Here is a 25,946-nt window from a genome sequence, read left to right on the forward strand (position 1 = left end):
ATACAATAATTAATCATACTTAAAGGATATGATTCTGAGAAACATTGTAAATTATCTTGTGATGTGTAGTCCTATAACTGATTGGGATTTGAATTTCCGACGACTCATTTAGTCAATTCAGAGTGACTTCTGTCTTTTGGGAGACAATAACTTTATTTATTGTGCACTTTTGACTTTACAAATTTGCAGACTGTTAACATTCACAGACATTAATGTACACTGCATGAAAGGGAATATTCGAAAAACCATAATAGGGGCAACTTTAATAAAAGCATGCATTTCTCACATTTGTCAGTCAGTCACTCACATTTGGACAAATCGATTTGCATTGATTTACATAAAAATCAAGAATGCAAGGTCAACATTGTAAGCGTCTTATAACGTATGAGATAATAGAAGGTAATAAAAGCATTAAATAAATAAACAAAGGAATAAAAAAATAAATTGGCCAAAAAAATTCTCCTGATTTTTGGTGCTGTAGAAAAACAATCTATAGCTTTGTTTTTTTTTTAGGGAATTGACAACATACTCAGTGGATTTTGTCAAGTGTGTACGAGGTTTCCCTTAATTTGCTCCTGTCAATCCACATTGGATATTAAAATTTGAATTGTCTATTTTTTTGAGGCTTGCTTTTTAAATTGTATGCTGATTTGTTGAAAACACTTTACAATTTTGTAAAAATGTTTCCAGGATTCTTTGATAAATAGAAAGTCCAAAAGAACAGCATTTATCTGAAATAGAAATCTTTTGTAACATTATAAATGCCTTTACTATCACTTTATCAATTTAATGAATCCTTGCTGAATACAATTATTCATTTCTTATTTTCTTTAAAACGCAGGAATAAAATCTTACTGACCTCAAACTTTTATATCAGATAAAATTTTAAGCAGTAATAGGGTTTTGTAACAAAGTGCCCCTCACATGGGCCATGTTGTTATATTTCCAATCTTTTGGGGTAAATTAAAAAAAAAGTGTATTATTTTCCACTAATGAAGCAAGACCACATCATTTTAATGTGGGGGTGGGGTGGGGTGGGAGATAGGCTACTCTTAACACCAAATGGATTTACACAAACTGAGAAAGACAAAAAGTGTTGTGCCCTGCTCTCCTCTAGGTTTCAGGATATTCATGGACTACAACCATTGTCCAACTCATCAAGCATATCACTTCACATCCTTGTGGTAGTTGTAGTCCCTTTTAGCAACTTGTTAGCAACGTAGCTACTCGGTGTCCCTGTAAACTGAACAGTTGTTGTACAACTCCAATATTATGGTTAACATGTGAAATTCAACGTAACCAACACACCTGGACATATTTACACCATTCTCATATAAAATGTATTTTTTTTCCATAGTAGCCTAGCCTATGAATTATTACCAGATTACATAATCTAAAAAAGGGCAACAATCACAGACCTCAAGCAAACGTAGGCTAAACCTCGCACTTTAGGCACTGCAGTTAAAAACCAAACATGATTCGTAATGGCTGGTTAATTACTCTGCGGAGACAGTGTCCGGATTGGACCGACAGACTCACAGACAGACATCCGTCGATGCCGCAGCGCTAGTGTGCTCAACAAAGGCTCAGGCCGGGGAGAGGGCCATTTTTACCAAATACAAAGGAAGCAGAGCAGCGAGGGAGGGGAGGACTGTGGGAATGACATGAATAGCGAAATATCACTTTACGAAATCGCAATGTGCCATCAAACCAAACACTGAACAATGGGTGAGAAGTGACCAGTCACGACTACAACAATATACAGTGTAACGACAGTACAGCAAATAAATAATTTAGATGTCGAACTGCCTGCTGTCAAAGCCGACTGCGCATCACGGTGGCAAAATGCCGGAACAGCAATGATGATATTACGACCCAGACACTGTACGACGTAATCTACCCTAATTTCACAAACAGCCGAGAAAGATTATCGTCTGCTGGTAAGTGTTTACACCATTTACAATCCGTAGACTCCAAATGTCAGTTACGTCAAAGTATTTCATGTAGTCATAAGAAATATGAATCATAATTGGTTATGATCATAGAGCGCGCCGGAGGACGCAACAGGTCGCGCGTACAGTAGAGCTGTAGTTCCCGCGTGCATTTTGCTGACGTAATTATGACATTTGTACAAGAATTTTACGAGGTGTATTATAGCATAAATTGAAATGCTAGCTAAACACTTTATTGTGTTTTGGCATGAATATTATTTTAATAATAACGTCTTGAGTTTTTATACAAATTATATAATTATATAAATGTAATAAGAAAGAAATATGTGGTTAACCAAATGCTGTGAAAGCCAAATGATAAAAAAAACATGCACATGAAATACATCATACTGTTGAAAAGGACAAGGATGAATTATAGTTTTCTAAAATAAAAATTGGATTTGGACATTGGATAATGCTACTGAAGGACTCATCTGAAAACATGACACATCTGTATTATAGACTATCAAAATTTAGATCTAGTTTAAAATTCTATTATTTGGCTTCAATTTTAATAATACAGTAATGCCTTTGACATGAGAATATCTGCAGGTACTTTTAAGTTCTATGAACTTAATGCAGGCCTGTTGAATGCATTACATTAAGGAGCTAAAGTTTACAGTCATGTTTGAGATCAATTAAAAAAGGCAATCACATAACTGAGAATATGACATTATAAAACAATATAACACTATATGATAACTAATACATTTGGTCCCCTGCCCTTTTTTGACAACAAGTTATACAAGACATTTTTTCAAAATGTCATACATTACACTGTATCTCAGCTTAACATGCTCTTGGTGTCTAATTATTAAATACTCAATCCTGAGACTTAAAAAAAAGGTTTAGGGGAACGCCTTAAAACTTGGGGGTGTAAGAGAAAGGAGGGGTATATGCATGAGTAGGTGGTGTTCTGCGTTATTTGAATGCAAATGCAGAGAGAACAAGCCGAGACTGTGTTTGAGAGAGAAACAGGGAAAAGGAGGTGGAGAGTTGTCTTTGGATTTTAGTTAGACACTGAATAGACACAGATTTAGTTTGCCAAGTGCTTAGTTCACTTTTGAGACGTTTCTTGCTCATGTATGCACTTGGCCTTTTTCTCCTTGTAGCTCTCTACATAAATGAAACATGGATTTTTGATTGTTTCTCAACTAATGCAGTGAGACTTACTGTAATTTAGTTTAAAGAGAAAGATTTTCAGTCTGATTCAACCCATGGGCCATTTAGCCATTGACTTTCCCCTGCATCATGTCACGCCGGAAACAGAAAAGACCTCAGCACTTTTTCAGCCCTATCCACAACACTTCGTGGCTACTTCAACATGGTGAGAAATGTTTTACCGTTTAGTAAGAGAAGCTCCATTGTTTCTGCCAGCGAGCCATCTTGCAAATGCCATTCGAGATATTTGCTGTGACATTAATAGATTAATACGTTTAAAATATCTGATCTAGTTTTAAGAAAAGTAAAATGAAGCAGAGTGAAAAATAAAAGGAAATTCAGTAATATTTACATATAAATAGATCCCAAAAGGTTCCGTTGAATATCCAATTAGTACTTTTCATCTTTTCCTGACCCGAGCTAAGAATTTAGACCACCCACGATATTGTATGTATAGCTAGTGAGAATTGAAAAGGGAATGAGAAAAAGGTTGTGGAAAAAGGTGGACAACATTGAAAATGAAGGAGCCACTTGAGCGGGAATGGCATGAGACTTAATTGTCTCTGTGAGGCTTTGTGGTCGTGCAGTCAGGCATTAACTGCCAGGAAGTACGTGCATAAGAGTGTGTTGATCTGTGACTTAAATTCTAGAGTTCTTTAAGTATAGGAAACTCTTTGTGCATATCTCCCTAGTATATGAGTGTGTAATGTATGTATCTCTATTTCATTTTGTATTCATGCTATTATGTCCTCTGTAAATTCACATTGGTGTCTGGATATGGCTGGATATAGCTGTTTTTAGTGGTTGACTATGGCACTAAGGCTCACTGACCTTTCAGGCTTTGCTGGGTTAGGAGAGAAGATTTTATTTTAAATATATATATATGGGATGTAATGGAATATATTCACTTACACAATTTAGAGGGTGGGTAGGTGGGTCAGTGAAGAGGTTTGGGAATTTTGTGGCAAGGTTCATTGTCCATGTTCATTGTTGCTGTGGAAACAAAGTTGGCTGTTAGCGGTGCTAAAAGCATTGTAAGCTGGTCAAGGGATGGGATTTCAGATCAGAGGGAGTAAGGGGATAGAGAGAGAGAAGACAGCCATGTGCAAGACTGACTTAAAAAAAGAGGTAAAAATAAAAAGTACAAATTGTGTTCTTCATGCTTTATGAAATATGATAACAGATACATTTTTTAATATTACAAGTTAAATGTTAAAAAAATATGTATAATAACGGGAGTTCAAGTGGCACAGTAGGTGCCATTGATGGGAGCCTTGGTTAGAACAGCAATACTACACTTTGGTTGGCATTTAATAGAAATACAGTGTTACAGGTCAGCCAGAGGTATCCTCTTCTGTGAGCCTCCCCATATGCTGTTTCCTTGGTGATGCTTGTGTAAGCAGTGAGTAAAAACAATTTGGAAGCAATCAAGGCGACAACAAACTAATTAAAAGGAAAAGAACTAAAGAATCGAAATTGGGTTATGAGGTTCATAAGGCAAAAAATATTTGGGTTCAACAAGTGTAATAACAACAATAATGTGGCAGACAACAAACAATGAACATGTAAGAACCTAACGAGAATAAAATGAATTAAATTACAAAACTAATTGTGTAATTAAATGTATACAATCTATTTTCTCTTTACTCAATTACCTAATGACTGATTTAAAATAATGAATGTATTAAATTATTATTCAATTAATTAAAATAATACATTTAGAATGATTAATCAAACTATACATTCTTATTATACTTATTAGGTATGGTAGTGGCTACCTTAATCAGTTTCATGATTTGAAATTAAAAGTGTATGAGTGCCTTTTCAACTATTTAACTGTTTAGTATCAGTTTCCTGACCTGTTACCGTTTTTATTCTTGCTTTTTAATGGACTTGGATTTTAAATGTTAAGACTAGACTTGAAACTGTATGGCATAAATTGTTACATAAATAGTTTCTCTCTGATTTCTTAGAGGAGCAGTTGGCAGTGAAGTCCCTCACCTCTACTCTTGCAAAGAACTCTTCCTGCTCTTCCTCATACTCTACAACTCAAAGCTGTCAATCTACCTTATACCCAAGTCCACCGGTTGAGAGGCTCACAACACCTTCTCTGAGCAGACCAAGCCATCGTATCTTTCACATCCCCTGCCAGCCCATTCAATTTCCTTTAAACCTAACAGAGTCTCACCTTTCCCAAATTTCTGACATACCATCCCATTCTACTAATCAGCCTATCACTACTACTGCACCAACCGTGCTCTCTACCCACAACATCACTCACTCACCCATGGCTTCTCCAAAGTTAGGCGTGTCAGCAACCACAACCTCTTCATCCTCCTCCATTGCTGCTTCTCTCTGTGTGCCTCCACATCCTGGAAGCCCCAATTCTGTGCCTCAGGGTCCCCCAAGTCCAGTTACACCCTCTTCCAGCCCAAGCTCAGTCCCTTCAGCCCCAGCATGTACACCCGTCAGTATTGCTTTCATCTTGGAGGAGCTACGTGTGCTGCAGCAGAGGCAAATCCATCAAATGCAGATGACTGAGGAAATCTGTAGGCAAGTACTGAGACTGGGAGGAGGATCTTGTGAAGTGGATTCAAAGCCATTCATACTTCCATCTCTGCCACAGCTTTGTTTAAAAGGTTCTGATAACAACCCCAGACCCTCCCGACCAAAGTCATCACCTCCCCCTACCTCTGTGGCTCCTCTTTTGGCCTGTTTCTCATCCCTGCTACCACCTCAGACCACCTCCAAGTCCTCCAAACATGCCCACCCTCTCTTGAATGTCTTACGCCCCCATAAGGCACAGTATGACAGTGGGGTAGTTACTCCATCAAACTTCACCAATCATACAAGTGCTGCCACATCCTCATCAATGCCCACACCTGCTCCCTCAAACTATCCACTCACACTTTCCCTTGGCCTATCATCGCAAAAATCATCCAACACCACAGCAGCCAGTGGAAACAGTAGTCTTACCTTTCCGAACCAATCTCTATCAACAGCTGCTGTCCCTACTGCCCCCTCACAGGGTCCAAAACTCTCTGCTCAAGGAGGTACGCCTGTCTTATCATCGGGGCGTATGCATCATGCATGCCGATTTTGTCGGAAACTCTTCAGCAGCGATTCATCCCTGCAAATACACTTGCGTTCACACACAGGGGAGCGTCCTTACCAGTGCCCTGTATGTTTCAGTCGATTCACCACACGAGGGAACCTCAAGGTCCACTTCTTGCGCCATCGTGAGCAAAACCCTGAACTTTCTTTTTCGTTGTTTCCCTGTTCACTTTTTGCATCTGTAACTGGGGGATCAATGGGAGGATCAGCACAAACTCAAACTGTCACCTCCAACAATACAAATGCTATTCAGAAGCATCAGATCCAGCAAGAGGATGATCTGTGTGGTGACAGTCTTGAGGGCACTACTACCTCAACACGCGCCACAACCTCATCTCTGCCTCCTAGTATTGATTTGGCTCTGCTGACCACTGCACACTCTCTCCTTCAGCTCAACCGTGCTGCTGCTGCTGCGGCTGCTGCAGCCTCTACATCCACTACCTCCTCAATAACATCCTCATCAACATCCTCTCTGGCCTCCACCCTTCTTTCAGCTCCTGCCTCATCCACCTCCTCCATTGCTGGGATATATAAAGGAGTGAAACAACAGCGCTTCGATGAGAACACCCCACCTATTCCTACTCTGCTGCCCCATTCTGCTTACTCACAGCTTGCCAACTTACCCAAAATCTTCTTCCCAACATCTTCCACTCACCATCTTCCAGGCCATGGGTTTCTCAGGCAGACAACTCCAGCCGGATCATTTCTGCCATCCCCGCAACAACATATCACATCCCCATTCACAGCTTCATCCGCGGCCTCTTCCATCTCGACTTCAACCTCGGACACATCAAAGCTGCAGAGACTGGTGGAAAAGTTAGAGAAAGAACCACACAGTCAGTCACACTGGGTTTCATCCATTGGGGAGACTTCTACCAGCAGCCATAGTGTAGCAGGTGCATTAAGCTATAGCAGCAGTGGTTTAATGAGCACAAGCACATTCAGTACAAATGTGGTCACCTCACTTCCATCATCTACAATCCAAATACCATCATCCCTCTTCAGCAAGGAGTCACCTTACCTGGGACTTATGAACTCTGCTGGGACACTTGCCCCAAATCAGTGTAGTGTGTGCCTGCGGGTGTTAAGCTGCCCAAGAGCATTGCGCTTGCACCAGGCTACTCATTTAGGTGAGCGACCCTTCCCCTGCAAGCTATGTGGTCGTTCCTTCTCAACTAAAGGAAGCCTTCGAGCACACCTTGCCACCCATCGAGCCCGCCCACCAAACAGTCGTGCCCAGAATTCTTGCCCCTTGTGCCAGAGGAAGTTTACCAATGCACTTGTGCTGCAACATCATATCCGCATGCATTTAGGAGGACAGCTACCACCAGAGAACATGCCTGATACTTCAACAGAATGTGATACTTTGTCCCATCCCCAGTCTATTGAGCTCTCTGCTTCAGAGATAAGCCCTAGCACTATGGATGTTCAGTTATTACATGCTGATCTACAAACAGTATCAGATTCTAGACATACTGAATCCCTTGCTAACAGCACTGGTCCTACAGTATGTCCCGCAACCTCCAGCTTACCTGCTTCACTTAGCTCAGGTCGTATAGCACCTTTCGACCTAAGTCCTGACCCCTCCCTGAATCCAACCTCTAATTCACCTCCAACATTCAGACCTGATCCCCCTGAGCTCTCTCTCAGTGTACCTTCTCCAGTAGAATCTGCAGCCTCCCTTGTCCCTCCTGGCACTCAGTCAGCATCAGCAACAACTGGTCCTTCTGCCACTAATGAACTATCTTTTGAACTTTCCAGCAACACTGCCTCCTTGGAAGACAAAATAATTTCATGCTCCTCTGCTCTAATGAAAGCCAGTCCACAAAGAGATGACTGTGAACTCAGTGAAAATACATCTCTCTCACCCATTTCTTGCTCTGGATCCAGATCAAATCTAGAGGATTTTCTTGGTATACAAGCTCATAATGCATCCAGGGATCCTCGGCCACATCCAACATCAACACCACCTTCTGTTCTTGCGCTGAGATCTGAGAGTGTGTCTACTTATACAGTACGCCTAGATGAGCCTGACCAAAGCCTTGTCCAAACATCCAAATCAATCCCCCAAGAGTTCCCTAAGGAAGAAAAGACGGAAGATAATATACATAAAACACCAAAGATTGGTCAAAGGACAACTCCAGATTTGAGTATTAATGCAGATATGGGGTCAGACACTGTAGACAAGACAAGTGAGGATGCAGCTGAGACTGAGAGGCGTGACATACATGTGCAGAAGAAGGAAACTCACTCTAGTTCAACCTCAAAGGATAAAGTGGACCTTAAAGATACAACAGGAACTGAAATGGACAAAACAGAATCAACTGGATGCATATCACTGACTCCCAGTCTTCCACCTCCCATGCCAGAGAAAAAAATCTACCATTGTTCCGAATGTGGAAAAGAGTATGCAAGTCGCAGTGGACTCAAGGTGAGTGGCCTTTTGAATTCATTAAGCTAAACAATAGTGTAATTCAATGTGAATATACAGTTTAACATGGTACAATGTCTTGTTGCAATTTGAGAGATACATGAAAATAAAATACCATCTCTTACTATAACTTCTAGGGACATATGAAGCACCATGGAGGAGCTGTCAAGGCACCTCGAACTCCTGCAAGGACCAAGGGCCCAGAGAGAGTGTTGCATCATGAGCGGTCACAAACTCACCACCTTGCAACCTTCCTGCCACCAGGGCATCAATGAGTTTCTTAAACCAAGCCCTCCAAAAACATCAGCAAAGCAGAGACATCTTTACCAATCGCTGTTAAAGAAAACAGAGACAAAGTGTTGAGATCAATCTAATAGCTGACAAGAAAAAGGAACTTATAAAGGATAATTATGATTGTTGTCACCAAAAAAACAAAAATAAAAAAACACACAGCACATAATGCCACACATGTACACACAGTAATCACACAGAGGGTCTTAACTTGGTTTAAAAAATGTTCCTGATCTTTCATATTAAAATACATGCATTGTGTATTTTAATATATGTAATAATGTCTAAATATATCTTATAGTACTTCCTTGAATATTATGTGATGTTCTTTTTGATGAATGTAAATTATTTTGTCTGTACAAGGTTTTCATGATGGTTTTGTTTACTCTTCCAAAGTTAAGATCTGAAGGTAGCTAAGGATTTAAACAATAGCTTTGGGTGAGAAACAGAGCAAAATTTATGAAGCCAATGATGAAAATAGACTAGTTCCTCACTAAAAGTTATTGTATTGATGTACTATTTCTTTATTAACTGTAAGTATGGTGAAATTTGGAGGGAGTGCATTTCAAATTAAGAAGTATAAAATGCACTAAATACAGATTCTGAGAAAGTCTTTATTTGGTCAAAGATATTGTTAGACTATGTCGATACCTTGTTCCATTATGTTTTGGAGGGCAGCCATGCACAAAGTGGACAATTTTATCAACATTTAGCCAAAAATTTGAGCTCTAATCAATCTTCTTAATAAGCTCAAATGTTAAAAAAGATATCCTTCTCAAAATGCTTAGCACAGACAGAACAGCTGGGGTCCAGAGGAAATGCATGTACAATTGTTTTCCTATATCCAACCAGTGCTTTTGACAAGCTGATATTTAATACACTTCATAAAATTTACATTAGGCAAATTCACATGGAATATTGTTGACTTGTACTTAAACATTCTTTACTTGTACTAAATCATCAGGATTTAAGTTTTAAAAGTTGAAAAGCACCAAAACACCAAACTGTAAATATGACCTGTCAACCTATGTCCATTGTATCCATGTTTGTCCTGTCCAGCTGTACAGTACTAGACAATATACTGCTCTTAACACCAACTAGATTAAAGGGTCGGGAAAGATTGTTTAACATGCCTGTATGTTAGTCAGTGTAAACTCTTGTTACTTTAATATTGTCAGTGTAGTTATTGAAAAAGGTAGAATTTGACTGATTCTGAGATGAACCACTATGTAGCTTAAAAGATAACCCTTTCTATATTTCTTGGTGGAAATGTTTGTTTCTATGGTGATGTTTGTTCTTTGTCTGGATACTTTTACATGTATCTTCCATAGAAATGAATTGGGTGTATGAGTCTGACTGTGAGTTGTAATTTCATGGTACAGCTAAAAGATCAAAATGGAAATAAAAATCAGTGTATACATGACAACCAGAATATGGCATTATTTTTTCTGCGCACACTTTTTTAAAGAGTATAAATCTCATTTACAGTGATGTGACTCTTCTTTGGTGGTCTGTGGGAAACAGTTTTCTTCACATACAGGCATCCCTAATCCGCTCACTCCCTAACACAATCAAACTCCTCTGCACTGCTTCTGTGTGTGCCACATCAAGCGCAGTGAGGGAGAAACTGGAGGAAGCGTTGACAATCTGTCTGAGCACTGGCCTCTAATCTCTTGCACCATGACAACCATGCAGAGGCACATAAGGAGGACAGGGGGGGAAAAGTGTATAGTCTACATGTTTGTTTGCAGGGGTATGTGTATTCTGCTGTGATGTATGTGTTTTAAAAGTGAGTACTAAAACTGTATAAAAAGGCTACAGAATTACAGTTACAAGTACAACGTGGGTCACGTGTATAAGCTCACTGTTCGTAAACTTTATGGTCGTAGTGGCATTTAAAAAAAAAGCATGTCTCCAAGGCCAACACACTGAGTCACAAAATATGGCATACTAAGCACAAAAACTTGGACTTGAGGAATGGAAAAACTTATATGGCTTAATAAATAATCTTTTACTTTGTTACCTACTGAATGGATTTACTATAAGAGAAGGTCAAGGGTGGTTTCAACATGTATGGATGTGTGAAACACAAGATAGATGATAATGGCACACTGATAATGGCACATACGTATTCGTAAAAAGAACTTAAAGTTTCAGAAACACCATGATGAGTTCAAAACGCACACCATGTCTTCTGAAGTCAACATACCTTGACAATTTAACCTTTTTATAAAAGTATACTATATCTTTCCACAAATCATTCAGGGCGGCTCAGCAATAAGGATTGAAGCTCTTATAAAAGTAAAAGATAGGCTCCTGATTTGATCTGACTTGATACAGTATTTATATGAATCTCTTCATCAATATGCGTAACATAATGTAATGTCCAGAATCACACCAGTGGGTGGCAGTGTTAAACCTTAGCTCAAGTCTGAAGACATAAAATCGAAACGTAAAAAAATGGATACTGTGCATCCATTGGCAGCTGAAAGGCTGAAATCATAAAATAATGGACTGTGGCAGTCTGTGGGAATTTGTCACAAGTTAAAGAGTCTGGATAAGATACACAATTGCTAACCTAATTAAAATCTAAAAAAATAAATATAGCCTATAATAATTATAATATTCCCTTTCCTGTAAACCTGAGTCAAAAGAAATAAAAATTGACCAATTTGTTTTTCTATAATGGTAGGGAATTTCCAATGACTTCCATACACACTCATTCTTATGACTGTCAACACATACAATAACATAAAAAGATAAATTAGATTAAAAAGCAATGCCCTGGCCTGCACATATTCTTTCCATTCAATCATGTGACATTAATCATTTTGTCATGCTGTTTGCTTTCAAATGTTTTGACCAGTCATTCAAGTACCACAAAACACCAAACGAATGTCAAGCTAAACCATGAATTAAAATGGCAAAACCTAAACAATAGGCTAGTTAGGGATAAAAAAGGCTGTGGCAGATTAAGTATTTTCTTTTTCCTCAGGTCGAGCCTACCAAAGCGGTGGAAGATATCAGCAAGGTCATAAAGTTCGACCAGTGGAAGGGAGCGGGATGGGCTAATGTTGAGGAGGCAGGGCTTGACTTGCGGGATCAGTTTTTGGCAACACCTATCGAGCGACCACGTCTACAGCCCCGAGAAACGGGCTGCTGTGCATATGAAACCGAAGATTTGATCCAACTACGCAATGAAAGAGAAATAAGACAAGAGACCAAGGATCACTGTTTATATTTACTACACTGCGTTATCTCTATGCAATATTTCAGCGCGTAGTGCATAAAACAATGATTTTAGGACTTAGAGTTGCAGTCAATGCGATGCAATAGTAATCCATTGCAGTAATTGTTTACATTTAGTTCAGAATTCTCCTTTCCCTGGAGAAATTAACGTTCTCGTCGATTTCGTACCACAAAAGTGGTAACGTTTGCCGCTTATTATTATTTTTTCTTCTAAAGCGTGGTTATGTTTTGACAGTTACAAAGAGCAGCCACACTTTATTAACAGTAACGTTAATAAACTTTTTTCAACAAAGGACTCATCGACTGAAGAATGAGTTGGAGTGGGTTAACGGAGCTGTTGCTCCTAATATTTGTGTGCGCGCACAGATCATCCTCAAAACAAGACACGAAACCTGAGGTGAGTATCCTACATTATTGTCGAGACTTAGGCTAATACATATTTATCACTGATAACACACCCAGATCTATTCTGCGGTGGCAAGTGTTTTACCTTGTGTCTGGAGATCACCAATGCATACTAGAAGCTGTACAGCAGCATACTATTGCTTAAATCCATATAGCCTACATAAAATAGTCTAATAAAAGTCAAAAGGCAACACGTTTTAAGCAGACATACCTCTATTGGCAATTACTTTAGCCTACAACACTACTAGCCTAATACATGCATGCACATGTGTGATCTTCATTGAAGTAGGTCAATGCTTGACAAAAAAATGATTGTATGATATGAGACTCATGCTGTATGCTACTTACTTTAGAAGACTGAGAATTAAAGGAATAGTTCACTTAAAAATGAAATTTCTGTCATCATTTACTCACCCTCAAGGTGTTTCAAACCTGTATGAATTTTTTTCTTCTAAAAAGAAGGAATTTTGAAGAATGTCGGTAATCAGACAGTTGATGGACCCCACTGACTTTCATAGGGAAAAAAATACTATGGAAGTCAATGGGGTCCATCAACTGTTTGGTTACCAACATTCTTCAAAATATCTTCTTTTAAAAAAAAAAAGTGAACTATTCCTTTAAGGGCCCTTGATTTAAAGTCTTGTGAATCAGACAATGCCTGTCAAGAAAATATGGGGGTCATATTTCACCACAAAATCAGGAAATACATAAAGAAAGGCATAAAGAAAATGAAACATTTTTGCATTGTGGAATTAAACATTTTTATCTCGTTTTCTTTTCAGAAGCACAAAAAATTTGTATTCGTGTGCGTCACGCGTGTGTATATGTATGCATTATGCCTAGGTCTTATTTCATCCCTCTTCTTTAATGTTTGCTGCTGATTAAATTAATAATAATAAAAAGAATCAAGAAACAAAATACACATTGAGACATTTGAGAGGGAACATGCTCAAGTGTCATGCAAATAATGTCATGATGCAAAACAACTCAATAGTCCTAAAATAGGCTTCATAAAATATAATTTGACAGTTTTTCATTAGATTTATTTGAAATGAAAAAGGTTTAATTTATAGACCCCTTTATAGCACACTTATTTCCTTTTAAAGTTATTATGTTATAGGTTCTCAAATTACATCTTTATATGGGAAATATTTTATTATCTTAAAGTCAGTAGCATTATTCAGTCACAGATGTTTAGATTTAAGTATGTCTGATCTCTCTGGCTGCTCAGTGATCAAAGTAAAACACTTTTAGTGGAGGATTCTGAATTAAGGTCAAGTGAGAGACCACAGAGATTGAAATATGCTGAGGACGCAAAAAAGAACGACCAATTACCACAAGAAAACAGGAAGAAAAGTCCTGACTGTAATGTTGTGGTCAGAGGGTGGAAGGATATGCTGAGGATGAGTTTGGGGGGAACGGTTTTTTTCTGCAATGGATGACATCTGTCCTTGGTTATGGTCAAAAATGAGAGGAGGGGTTTAGACAGGGCAGTTAACTCCATATGGACTCTTTTCTTCCTCTCTTTCTCCACTTTGGCTTACAGGAAGTCATCACAATCCTGCAGGAAGTTTCCCTAATTCTTTAAGGATATCCTTATGCTATAGACTCATGCACATCTGTGGTTTTAAACAATATTAGTGTCTGTCTATATCCACCCCCCTTCGTTGTGAAAGTCAGACTGGTTATATACTCCCATACTAACCATGACATGCTATTTTTATGATGCACTTCTCGTCATTGACAGAAATGGACAGGTCATGGATAAGTCACCTGATGAGTGCTACAACATTTACGGAGAACTTCCAGGGAGTTTTGCATCATATTACTTTTTTGGTATGTGTATTTGGCCACATATGGCTAGTCACATCCTTTATAGGACAAAACCAGAGGAAATGGCCAGGGGATTTTCCATACGGCCTTGACCACACGGCTTTAGAACAGATGTGCGAGATGATGCCAACAGTTAGAGATGTAGTGTCAAAGTGTAAGGAAGTAAGTGGGATGTGGAAGGGGGGTGGCATGTTACAGAAAAGAGACACAAAGAGATGGGAATAAAATGGGATTGATCTTTTCAGGCAGGAAATGTGGTGGGGTGCGAATGATGCAAGTCTGCATAAAGAATAGAAGTTATTGTGGGCTGAGAAGTGATGTCATTTCAGAAACGATAGAATAACAGAGAAATGAAAGGCTGAATTGGACTACAAATTGTCTAGTTCCTGTCGCTTCAGGCCAAACAACCCACAGACTATTGCAGTAAGAAAGAGTCTTGGAAAGATAATTCCCAACTGCCTTTCCTATATATTCAAGATCCCCTAATGTTCCTATTATGCACTTTCCATTTAAAAATATAATTTTTCTTGTCATCAAACAGCCAAGTGCCCCAGGTGTAAAAATGTGACTTTTTGATCTATGAAATACATTGGCTGTTATTATAAAATTTTAACTGGTACATCTTCAGATTTTTTTCAACAGAGCATCCATTCACCAGTATTCATAAAAAATAAATAAAATAATTGAAAATAAAATACCATTGAAGAATATAATTTATTCCAAAATACAGGCGATTTAGGTGCATCACAGTGCATGAATTTGCATAGTTTGTATATTTTTTCATGATAAGTAAACTTCACTGGTAAACTCGTGGTAGTGTAAACTCCAATGACATTAGCCATTTATTTTTGGGGCAATTCTGTTGATGTTACGGTGTTGATACATTTAGCCAGCTGTTGAGGTTCTTTGGCGTAACCTGAGCAGTTGAACTACATTTTTATGATTTGGCTTCATTGGATTTGGATTCACCACATGCTCACCCAGATTCTGTGTTATTCCATTGGCCCAGAGTAAATGGAAGTTGTGACTCATTTTCCCTTAAAATTGCATGTCTTTCTCTCAAGTCTCTCTGATTTTATTATGCATCTGCGTGCAAACACAAAATGGTGCCTATTGCTCCTTTTATAAAAGATATTGCATGCTGTCGTACCCCGTAAAACGTTTTGAAAAAAGTTTCAGGTATCTTCTGGCATGTCAGGCAAAAATTTATATTGACTGAAATTATTTAATACAATTTGCAAGCTATGACTACAAGCAGGACTGTTTCTGTATTTTCCATTGCATTTGAAGTGATTTATTACACCCTCCTGAAACCACCCAGGTTTTATTTTTATTATAATAAAATTATTCATTGAAAAAATTCTGGATGGCAATGACAAGATCATCTCATAGAACCACTGAATAAAGGAATATAATTCCAAGTTTAAATGAAAAACAAGGGACGTCAGATATTTCAAATGATAAAACATTTGCTATTTTGGATATTCACAGGCACAAACCCAACACAGATCTTTGCAAATAGTTTTCCCCAGTAGTAGTCTTGATTCTTAGTATAATGACATAATCATAGACCGGTCATCTTGTGGAGGTGGTACCACCACTTTAGCATACCACAGAAGTCAAGGATGTCATAGCCAGTAATTAATGTGAATATTATGTCCAAATTGTATTTATAACTTTAGGGGAGAATGAGTGAAAATGTAAAGATGTTTGATTTTTTCGTGGAAGTGACTTCCTCCATGAGGAAGACAGCAAGTACTTGAAAACAGAGATAGATTCTGCAGGGATGTGTTTGATCTCCAATTTCGAACTTGTTTTTTTAGGGAGATGAAATGTTGCGCAACAGCAAATACATCACACATGATGCTTGTCCCGTTTCAGTTCACTACACGCTACTTTCTCACAATCTCAGCCATCCCCCCACCAATCCATATCCCATAAACAGCCTTCCTTCCCTCATATGGATATAACACACTGAAGCTTTGTTTGTGCTGTGGAGGACTAAGAGCGAGTTAGACAGCCATATAAACTGCACTATTCACTGTCTGATGATAGAAAGGAATGGAGAAGCATTACGAGGAAGTTAGGAAAACCAGACAAGAAAAGATACTGAGACAAAAAACGGAGTAAATATGAATAAAAATAGAGGAAAATAAAGGAATAAAGAGTACAAGAAAACAGGAAGTTCGGACAAAAAAAAAATTCCAGGATTACATCAACTTACTACATTCTCTGAAGCATCTGACTGTGGACGTAATCACATCTGCTGCCAAAACACACTCAAAAACACATTCAGCCAGAGAACACCATAATAGACATAAAACATGCTGATCATGCTGAGGAACCTCTTTCTGTTGACACTTTACTCACAAAGACCACACAAGCTACGACAGCCAAATCATGTGATCCACATGTTTTTCTCTATATGAGCTACAGCTGAACGAGGGTGTAGTGAGGCCCCATAGGGTGTGTCTACATTGTTGCCCTTCATTCTTGCAGTAGTGTGTGTGTGTGTGTGTGTGTGTGTGTGTGTGTGTGTGTGTGTGTGTGTGTGTGTGTGTGTGTGTGTGTGTGTGTGTGTGTGTGTGAGAGAGAGAGAGAGAGAGAGAGAGAGAGAGAGAGAGAGAGAGAGAGAGAGAGAGAGAGAGAGAGAGAGAGAGAGAGAGAGAGAGAGAGAGAGAGAGAGAGAGAGAGAGAGAGAGAGAGAGAGAGATGGTGGTGGAGGAGGAGGTAGGGAAAGGGGGATTACGGGATAAGGGCTCTGTCTCTGAGGTTTCAATGGTATTAACCAGAAATTCCCAGGGAAATTACTGACTGACAGTTTGGTTTAACTGGAGACAGTATCTTGTCTCCCTGAGGGAGTCACAGACAGATAACATTTCTCCTTTCATCATCTCATCTATCATCCTATATTGCTAGAAACAGAAATGCATTTGTGCCGTCACTGACTGTTTCATGACAGAGATAATGCAGCTTCTTTTGTCTCAAAGGAAAGCAAGGTCATAAATCAGTCTAGACACACACACTTGATATATAGATTTGTTTAGAAGTATTTCTTTAAGTGAATTTTGAATAGAGGCCCTGTTACTGTGCTTTTGTTTCATGAATTGTAGTAAGAAACCTTGCCCAATCCCTTGGGTTTGTGACCATCTCCAAGTTCTTGTTTTGTCAACTCAATTTCACACTCACCGAAGCTATTTATTCAATGCATAGTAATATCAACTGCTAAGCTATATGCGGAATACCATATCTTCTCTATGCACATTTTTTTTTCTTAATCTGTATTTTGTTTGGTTGTCCAGTAAAAAAAGGTAAACGTCCTTAAAAAAAGTTAGCATTTAATTGAGAATCAAAATTGCTTAAAATAATACGATTCAGAATATATCTTGAATTTAGCTTAAGCTATTACAAATAGCTTTTTTTCTTGTTTTAGAACAAATCTAGCAAAGTTTTGTTGGAATGGGGCAAGATAAATAAAATCAAGATACACACTACTGTTCAAAAGTTTGGGGTCGGTAAGACTTTTTAAAATGTTTTTTTGGAATTAAGTTTATGCACACCAAGACTGAATTTATTTGATCACAATGTTTTATTACAACTTGGTTTTCAAAGAATGTTTATTTTATTTTAATATATATATATATATATATATATATATATATATATATATATATATATAATGTCAAAGCTGAATTTTGAAATCATTACTCCAGTCTTCAGTGTCACATGATCCTTCTGATATGCTGATTTGGTGCTCAAGAAACATTAATAATTTTCAATATTAAAAACAGTTGTGCTGCTTTATATTTCTTTATACACCCTTTTCAGGATTCTTAGGCCCTGTTTCCACTTGGTATTAAGATGCATTTTGGTGATTTGGTCGATAGGATCACGAGTGGACGACGCTAAATACAGGTGTAAACGGGGTGTAAAAGTTTTGAGCTTGTCCGCTTTCGACCACTTCCAGAGGTAGTCGAAAAACGTACCAAGGACAATGTTCTCTAACCATTCCTGATTTTCAAAACACACTCTTGTGGCTATCAGAGCAGAAACTAAAGCTGATGCTTTCCGGGGTTTTTTCCCATCGTCTCCGGGCACATTCCTATGTAAATTGCGCAAGCTTATTTTGTCCATTAGATCGAAATATCTGAAAAAAACATACTTATACCCGCCCATAGACCCTCCCTTCAAAGAAATCAGGACAGAAGTGGTTGAAAGCGGACAAAAGATGGATTAATATACCAGGTGTAAACGGGTGTGTCGGCCTCATCCACTTGTGATCTGATCTATCAAAACGCATCTTAATACCAGGTGGAAACAGGGCCTTCAAAGAAACAGAATTTAGCAATTTTTTGTAACAACTTAAGAGTCTTTACCATCACTTTTGATCAACTTACTGACCCACAAAACTAACTTTTGAATGGTAGTGTTCATAATATTTTTTTAAAAAGTCCTCAAATGTAACTTTTTTTTATTTATTTACTGGAAAACAAGACAAAATATTTGATACAGATACCTAAAAAGAAACTAACCAGGTGAAACAGGACGCTTTAGCAACTGAGTTTTATGATGCAGTCACACAACAGATCTGCATGACAGTTTGTCCTCATACACAACAACATAAAATAAGGAAACCATCACCCTAATATCTATTCATATAGTTGTGAAATATTGTTCAGTAATGAATATTTGTGTCTCTCTTTCTGTCCCATTCTAGGCATGGCTACAGCAATATGGTTATTTGCCACCTGGTGATCTCCGCACACATACGGCCCGCTCTCCTCACTCCGTCTCCTCTGCCATTGCTGCCATGCAGAGATTCTATGGCCTGAAAATCACTGGCAGCATGGATCCCACTACTCTAGAGTAAGTCAGCTGCCACATGGTTGAGGAGACAGCAAACGTATATTGTAGTGTTATTAGTGCTGCCATGTCCAGGATCGCATTTCTTAAAAAGTAAATAAAAAAATTATATGTATATATATATATGTTCCTGATAAAAAAATGGGTCTAGATGATACATTATTTCCTTCATTGGATCCATGTCGCATTTTCTGAACACCTGTAGCTAGTTCGGGAGATTCAAGAGCTTATAGATATCTCTGTGGAATTATTTTGGCCCATCAGTTATGTGCTTGTTAGTTTTGGAAGGAGAGAATGGAAAACTAGAGCATTGTGTCAGCAATCCTCCACTGGTGTGCAATGAGGCACGGAAGATGTAGAATATATGAGGACAGAAATTAACGGCCATCCTGTCCAAAATCACTGAAATTAAATCTGTTGTGCGGTGGATGATCTAATGTATTGGACTGTGATCGCCAGGGCAATGAAGAGGCCCCGCTGTGGCGTCCCAGACAAGTTCGGAGCTGAACTGAAAAGCAACCTGAGAAAGAAGCGCTACGCAATCCAGGGACTGAAATGGGATAAAAATGACCTCACATTCTGGTAAGAGACAACCTTAACTCTATTCTGCTGGATCAATAAAGAAGAACTGCATTTTAAACTGCATTTAAGTCATTTTAGGCGCAAAACTCGTCCAAACCATTACCAATTAATTGAGGTTTGCTGTCATAAACGTTTAGATATGGCTGTGGCTATGCTTTAGTAAATACACACCACACTTATGGAAAAGTCATCTTTGGCCTTACTATACGATTCTGCTCCACTGCAGCCAGGGCCAAAATTCCTGTGTGACTTGTCTGTAATGTAAATCACTTTCTCTCCCCCTCTCCTTTCTATATTCCTCTTTTTCCTATGGCCTACTTTTCTCTGATTGCCTCTCCAATCCTTCTTTCTTATCTCTTTTTCAGCATACAGAACTACACACCAAAAGTTGGTGAATACGAGACATTTGAGGCCATCAGAAAAGCCTTTAAAGTGTGGGAAAGCATTACCCCTTTGCGATTCCGAGAGATCTCTTACAGTGACATTAGAGACAAGGTTGAAGACTTTGCCGACATCATGCTCTTTTTCGCTGATGGCTTTCATGGAGACGCCAGTCCGTTTGACGGTGAAGGAGGCTTCTTGGCTCATGCTTACTTCCCAGGCAATGGCATAGGAGGGGACACACACTTCGATGCAGCAGAACCTTGGACAATTGGCAATCGTGACCTGTTGGGTAAGCAGCAGCACCACTAGAAGTTAGGGAATACTCTAGACCTCCCAGGGTTCTTCACTTGTTTGTGTCAGTATGGATGGTGGTTCTTGTTTAGACATGCATAAATTAGTTCAACCTACTTGGTTTGAATATTTGTGCAAGAAAGTGTAAGGCAAGTCCAAGCAAGTGTTGTGTGTGTGAGCACTTTTATTCAATTTAATCAGCCTTACCTTTTCATGAGAATGTTTGGAACGTCTCTATCTGAAAAGCTTTTTTGTTTCCCTGCTGTGGACTGAATGCCTAAAAAAAAGCTTTGAAAGAAAAAGAATAATAACTTCCAGCAGTCATTCTATGCTATATTCTTTGCGTCTTAAAATTGTTGTTTTTATTGTACACTACACAATTATACAGAATGCTACTTAAGGTTAGCCAAATTTATCCTGTGCTGACATGGTTTTCTCTTACTTTCATTCAGGTAATGATGTGTTCCTGGTGGCTGTTCATGAACTGGGTCACGCCCTGGGATTGGAACATTCAAATGACCCGTCCGCCATCATGGCTCCCTTCTACCAGTGGATGGACACGGAGAACTTTGAGCTTCCTGAAGACGACCGTAAAGGGATTCAGCAGCTTTATGGTAAAACAGTCAATATCATCACAACTTTAATTGTTAAACCACACCATAGTTCTGTCAAGTCAGGGTTATTATCATTAACTAAAATTAATTCAACTGTTAAATAAAGTGAATATTTGTTGAAAAACAGGCTAAACGAAATGAAATTTAGAAGTGTTGCCTTGGCAACTAACTGAAATGAGTTTCAGGGTATGTTTACATGACAACAATGAACTGAAAATGGAAAAGTTTTTCCTTTGTGTTTTTCGCGTACAGACGACAACGTTGTCAAAACGATCCCAAAATCACAGATGCGCGAAAACGATTAAAAACGCTTTATTATTTATGCCAGGCCAGTAGTTGGCGATGTAACTTTACTTTACTTTAACGTTACTGTTTTCACAAATTCGCATTTTTGTAGTTTACACAGAGAAATTGTATCAGTTTTAAAAATGCAAAACTAAACCTACAACTGAAATAAAAGTGAATTGTAATATTTAAAACAATCAAAAATAAATTATAATACACTAACAAAAATGACAATAGCACATAACAAAATGACAAAACATTATACAAATGAAAAAGGAAAACTGTAAAGCCAATTCAAAATTAATAAAAACTGTAATAGTGTATACATATATATATCATTAGCAAATTATTCTGCTTTGCTATCCAAAGCTTATTCTTTTGGGATAAAAACTGCATGAATAAATGTTAATGCAAACAAGCTAATTAAGCACTGATTTGAACATTATTCAATATATACAACTAATGAAATCTAAATAACAGTGCAACATATAGAGATGAACAGCAGCATTTTTCTAAATATTTAGGTTTAATTTATGACCTAATTTACTAAACTGAAATTTTACTCTCTGCAGGACCAAACACGGGAGGACGCCCACGACCACCTGTCACCCCTCAGACCCCCCACCACACTCCATATCCCACACCATACAGGCCCGGGGGACCTGGCTTTGGTCCTGACATCTGCGAGGGCCATTTTGACACCATTGGCATTTTCAGAGGAGAAATGTTTGTGTTTAAGGTACTAACAGAATATTTGTGTACATATTGGGTTGAAGATCATACATTATGTATCACACATCACAATTCCTGTACCTGTGTTTTAGGATAAGTGGTTCTGGCGCGTACGTAATAATCGGGTTATGGAAAATTACCCCATGCCAATTGGACATTTCTGGAGAGGTCTGCCTACAATTATCAATGCTGCCTATGAAAGAGAGGATGGAAAATTTGTCTTCTTTAAAGGTACTAGTAGTCTTCTATCATGATTTCAATGGGAAAAAAGGGGATTTGTGCTCAGGCTTTAACAGACCTGCTTATTGCTCCAGAAGTAATGCATTTTGTCATCTCTGACTTGCAGGGGACAGGCATTGGGTGTTCACTGAGTCAAACTTGGAGTCAGGTTACCCGAAGACACTGAGAGAAATGGGTAATGGTCTTCCTAAGGACAAACTGGACGCAGCCCTCCTCTACACGCCTACTGGCTACACCTACTTCTTCAGAGGAAACAAGTTAGTAGCTTTGTTATCCCATTATATAAGGCACGGGCACAAAGGGAGCTTAGATCTGAAACCATTTCTTATCTTCAATCAGATATTATCGTTACAATGAAGACACGCAGTCAGTGGATCCAGATTACCCCAAACCTGTGAGTACATGGCAAGGGGTCCCAGACAACATAAAGGCTGCCTTCATGAGTCGAGATCAAAGTAAGTCCTTTGCCGCCTTCTGCCTTTCTTTTTTTTTTTAAATCAACCTCCAGTCTATGCGCTTGAACTGTTTTAGCTTTCACTTCATAATTTTTTTAAATAATTTGATTTATAATCTGCTTTTTTATTCTGACATGGTTCTTTGACAATTCTGTATAGTATACTGTCAATCAGACATAGGCACACAGAATTCTGCATTAACCCAAGAAAACAAAACCCTCTTACTATGTTCAAAACATACGCAGCACGTTTCTAATGGTTCTAAGCAATTTGTCTGTCCATACAAAAAGCAAAAACACTGCATAATATAATAAAATCACAGCCAATCAGATGTTTTCTGTTCACTCAGATAATGTCACAAAAGATTTCTATTTCAAATAAATGCTGTTTTTTATTATTATTTCTATACATTTCGAAATCCTGAAAAAACATGGTTTAAAACAGTTGTGCGGCTAAATATTTTTGTGGAAACTTTGACAATAATAAGAAATGCTTCTTGAGGACCAAATCAGCATATATATATATATACCTTTTTGGGGATTTATATTGTATTTATCACATTTATTAGGACACAAGTTGTGTCCTTTGTCATTTCCTGACTCCCATTCCTTCCTCTTTCCAAATAGTGTCATGCCTCTATCCACTGTCCTGTTTAATACTAGAAAAAAAAAAAAAACTAATTACTGTAGTTTTACTGAAAAAGTCAGAATGTAGGCTTTGGGCCAAAGATCACTACTACCGGTATTGTATAGTCCTGACCTTTTCTCTCTTAAATTCACAGGTTATACCTACTTCTACAAAGCCAATAAGTACTGGAAGTTTAACAACCAGTTATTAAAAGTGGAGCCTGGATACCCCAAGTCTGCACTTAAAGATTGGATGGGCTGTCCTAATGAGGACTCCAATACAGGTGGCGGTGGCGAAGGAAGTGACCGTGACCGTGAGAGGGAGCGTGAAAGGGAACGGGAACGGGAGCGTGAAAGGGAACGGGAGCGTGAACGTGACCGCACACATGAAGAAGACAAGACTGAGGAAGAGACGGAGGTGATCATAATCAAGGTTGAAGATGCACCCAGCAGTGGGGGAGGAGCAGCTGCCGTTGTGGTGCCACTTATGTTGCTGGTCTGCGTGATCCTTACGCTCGGAGCACTTCTCTTCTTCCGCAGGTACGGCACACCAAGACGCTTGCTCTACTGCCAACGCTCCCTACTGGACAAGGTTTAAACGTTTAAGAAGGGATAATGGAAGAAAGGGAAGGGGAGAAGAGGAGAGAATTGAGAATATGGAAGAAGGGGACTTACTAGCAAAGCAAAACCAAAATGAGAAAAGCATTGAGAAAAGTACAAAAAAATGGTTTTGGTCAAAAAGGGACCCTTTGTTGTTTACTTTAGAAATGATGCCACTCAGACAAATCTCTGCATTTTTATATTTTGTAATTAGTGGTCTTGAACATTTTGCTTTCTCACCTGTGCCGAGCTCTTCCTGCACGCTGTACAAAGGCATATGGTACTTGTTTCCCCCCACCCGTGTCACATTCACTTCATCTCTCCCCTCTTCTCTCAATGTCTTTCTCTTATTTCCCTTCTGGTGTAGAACATGACGCCAGCTCATCGCTGTTTGTTTAGCCTTTTGTAAATGTCCTTTTAAAGTTGTGATTGTATGTCTGACTCATTGTGAATTCTTACCCACTGTCGAAAACAGCGTTTGTCCCAATCAGAAGACTTTGTACTTATCTCAGGTTGCAGCCAATGCTTATCACATTTTGCATTCAATGCAACCATAATAACCAAATAGTGCCACTGCCAGGTACAGCCATGGTTTTTGGATGTGGTACCATGGTAAAGGGTCCTCACAGTGATGGAAATAAAATGTTTGAAATGATCAAACTTAAAATTCTTTAAGTTAAACGTGTTTTAATCTAGTTTTAAAGTTATACTCTAAATATTATAAAATGTCAGAAATCGATGTGATCATTTTAAAATGTATAATCATTTTTAAAAATCCTTCCAGGATAAGACTAGAGAAGTCAGTCTAAAAGTGCTTTAGTGCCATGATATGATATTCTCTGTAGTACCATATAAATACCACAGTGCATGAATAAACTAATCATCCCGTACCATGGTATTACCGTCTCTGAACCATGGGACCACCATAGTACTTGTATAAGTGATTCCATGTGCACCAGATATCATGAAACATTATCTGCATTGGCTCATGAAAGGTAATTCTTATAACTAAACCAACACAGGGTCTGTTCCCACCCCATGTAACTCCCAACTCAGGTTAAGAATCCAAAGTCATGTGCCTTTCCAAAGATAATTGATACTTATCCCACTAACAATGCCTGCAAAGCTGTGCTGTCTGTCTGTGTCCTTCAGTAGTATGGCTTTATATTGTACTGTATTTTAAATAATTACTATTATTGATAATGATGATGTCAGTATCATTATGATTATTACTATTGTTATTGTTCTCCGTGTCAAGAATGTGTTTTTTAATTTTATTTTAACAATCGTCATTAAAAATGTCCTGCTGGACAGGCAATAATGTATGTCTTATGAAGTGGCCTTAATTTGGGGGAAAGTGAATGGGTGGGTTTGTATTTTTGAAATGAAATAAATTTTTAAATATGAAAATAACATTTTCATTGCTTGTGTTTACAATTATTGATAAATTGTGGTGCTTTTTTAAATTGGAATTTTGAAGTTGGATTAAAAAAAAAACAATAATGATAATAATATTTAAATGATGATGATCATTATCTAAAAATAATTTGTGCTTGTTTCAAACCTTTTTTTATGTTTAAGTCAAAAATAAAATATTTTGTAAGTTTTCTTTGCCGTCAGATTGTTCTTTTTTATACTTTCTATGTTGTTTTAAAATATATGTCATAGTCATAGCTGAATGCCTAACCCCAAAATAAAAATTATGTTATCACTTACACCCAAAAAAAAACCTGTATGACTTTCTTTCCTCTGTGGAACACAGATAATTTTGAGATTTTGATTTTGAGAAATGTCCCAGT

General features: G+C 38.2%; 2 protein-coding genes and 1 long non-coding RNA gene across 4 annotated transcripts in view; 2 read left to right on the forward strand and 1 right to left on the reverse strand.

Moving 5' to 3' along the window:
* LOC306999356 overlaps positions 1-25,946 on the reverse strand; it is a 36,874-nt gene that overhangs the window by 5,139 nt on the left and 5,789 nt on the right. The window contains exons 2-5 of one of the 2 annotated variants that reach the window (XR_013797832.1): positions 21,038-21,173; positions 20,803-20,883; positions 20,370-20,586; positions 4,065-4,145 (exon numbers count right to left, since the gene is read on the reverse strand). This is a non-coding gene — a long non-coding RNA (uncharacterized lncRNA). The remainder of the gene's footprint in view (positions 1-4,064; positions 4,146-20,369; positions 20,587-20,802; positions 20,884-21,037; positions 21,174-25,946) is intronic. The other variant, XR_013797831.1, reaches the window with a different exon arrangement.
* sall2 (spalt-like transcription factor 2) lies at positions 1,460-10,414 on the forward strand. The gene is made up of 3 exons (XM_079613930.1): positions 1,460-1,940; positions 5,126-8,697; positions 8,835-10,414. The coding sequence occupies exons 2-3, from the start codon at positions 5,440-5,442 to the stop codon at positions 8,970-8,972; spliced, it is 3,396 nt and encodes a 1,131-aa protein (XP_079470056.1). The 5' UTR covers positions 1,460-1,940; positions 5,126-5,439; the 3' UTR covers positions 8,973-10,414.
* On the forward strand, positions 11,972-25,755 carry mmp14b (matrix metallopeptidase 14b (membrane-inserted)). Its single transcript, XM_079613933.1, has 10 exons — positions 11,972-12,634; positions 19,193-19,341; positions 19,798-19,920; positions 20,286-20,593; positions 21,048-21,209; positions 22,067-22,233; positions 22,319-22,457; positions 22,573-22,723; positions 22,806-22,921; positions 23,703-25,755. Exons 1-10 carry the CDS (start codon positions 12,548-12,550, stop codon positions 24,143-24,145), a joined length of 1,845 nt encoding a protein of 614 aa, XP_079470059.1. The 5' UTR covers positions 11,972-12,547; the 3' UTR covers positions 24,146-25,755.

Source organism: Phoxinus phoxinus (genome assembly GCF_949152265.1).
Source record: "Phoxinus phoxinus genome assembly, chromosome: 5".
Taxonomy (NCBI): Eukaryota; Metazoa; Chordata; class Actinopteri; order Cypriniformes; family Leuciscidae; genus Phoxinus; species Phoxinus phoxinus.

Coding starts and splice junctions, on each gene's coding strand:
- sall2 (XM_079613930.1), top strand. CDS start 5,440: ATGGCTTCTCCAAAGTTAGGCGTGTCAGCAACCACAACCTCTTCATCC. Junction 8,698..8,834: donor CAAGTCGCAGTGGACTCAAG/GTGAGTGGCCTT, acceptor TATAACTTCTAG/GGACATATGAAGCACCATGG.
- mmp14b (XM_079613933.1), top strand. CDS start 12,548: ATGAGTTGGAGTGGGTTAACGGAGCTGTTGCTCCTAATATTTGTGTGC. Junction 19,921..20,285: donor AAAAATGACCTCACATTCTG/GTAAGAGACAAC, acceptor TCTCTTTTTCAG/CATACAGAACTACACACCAA. Junction 20,594..21,047: donor TGGCAATCGTGACCTGTTGG/GTAAGCAGCAGC, acceptor ACTTTCATTCAG/GTAATGATGTGTTCCTGGTG.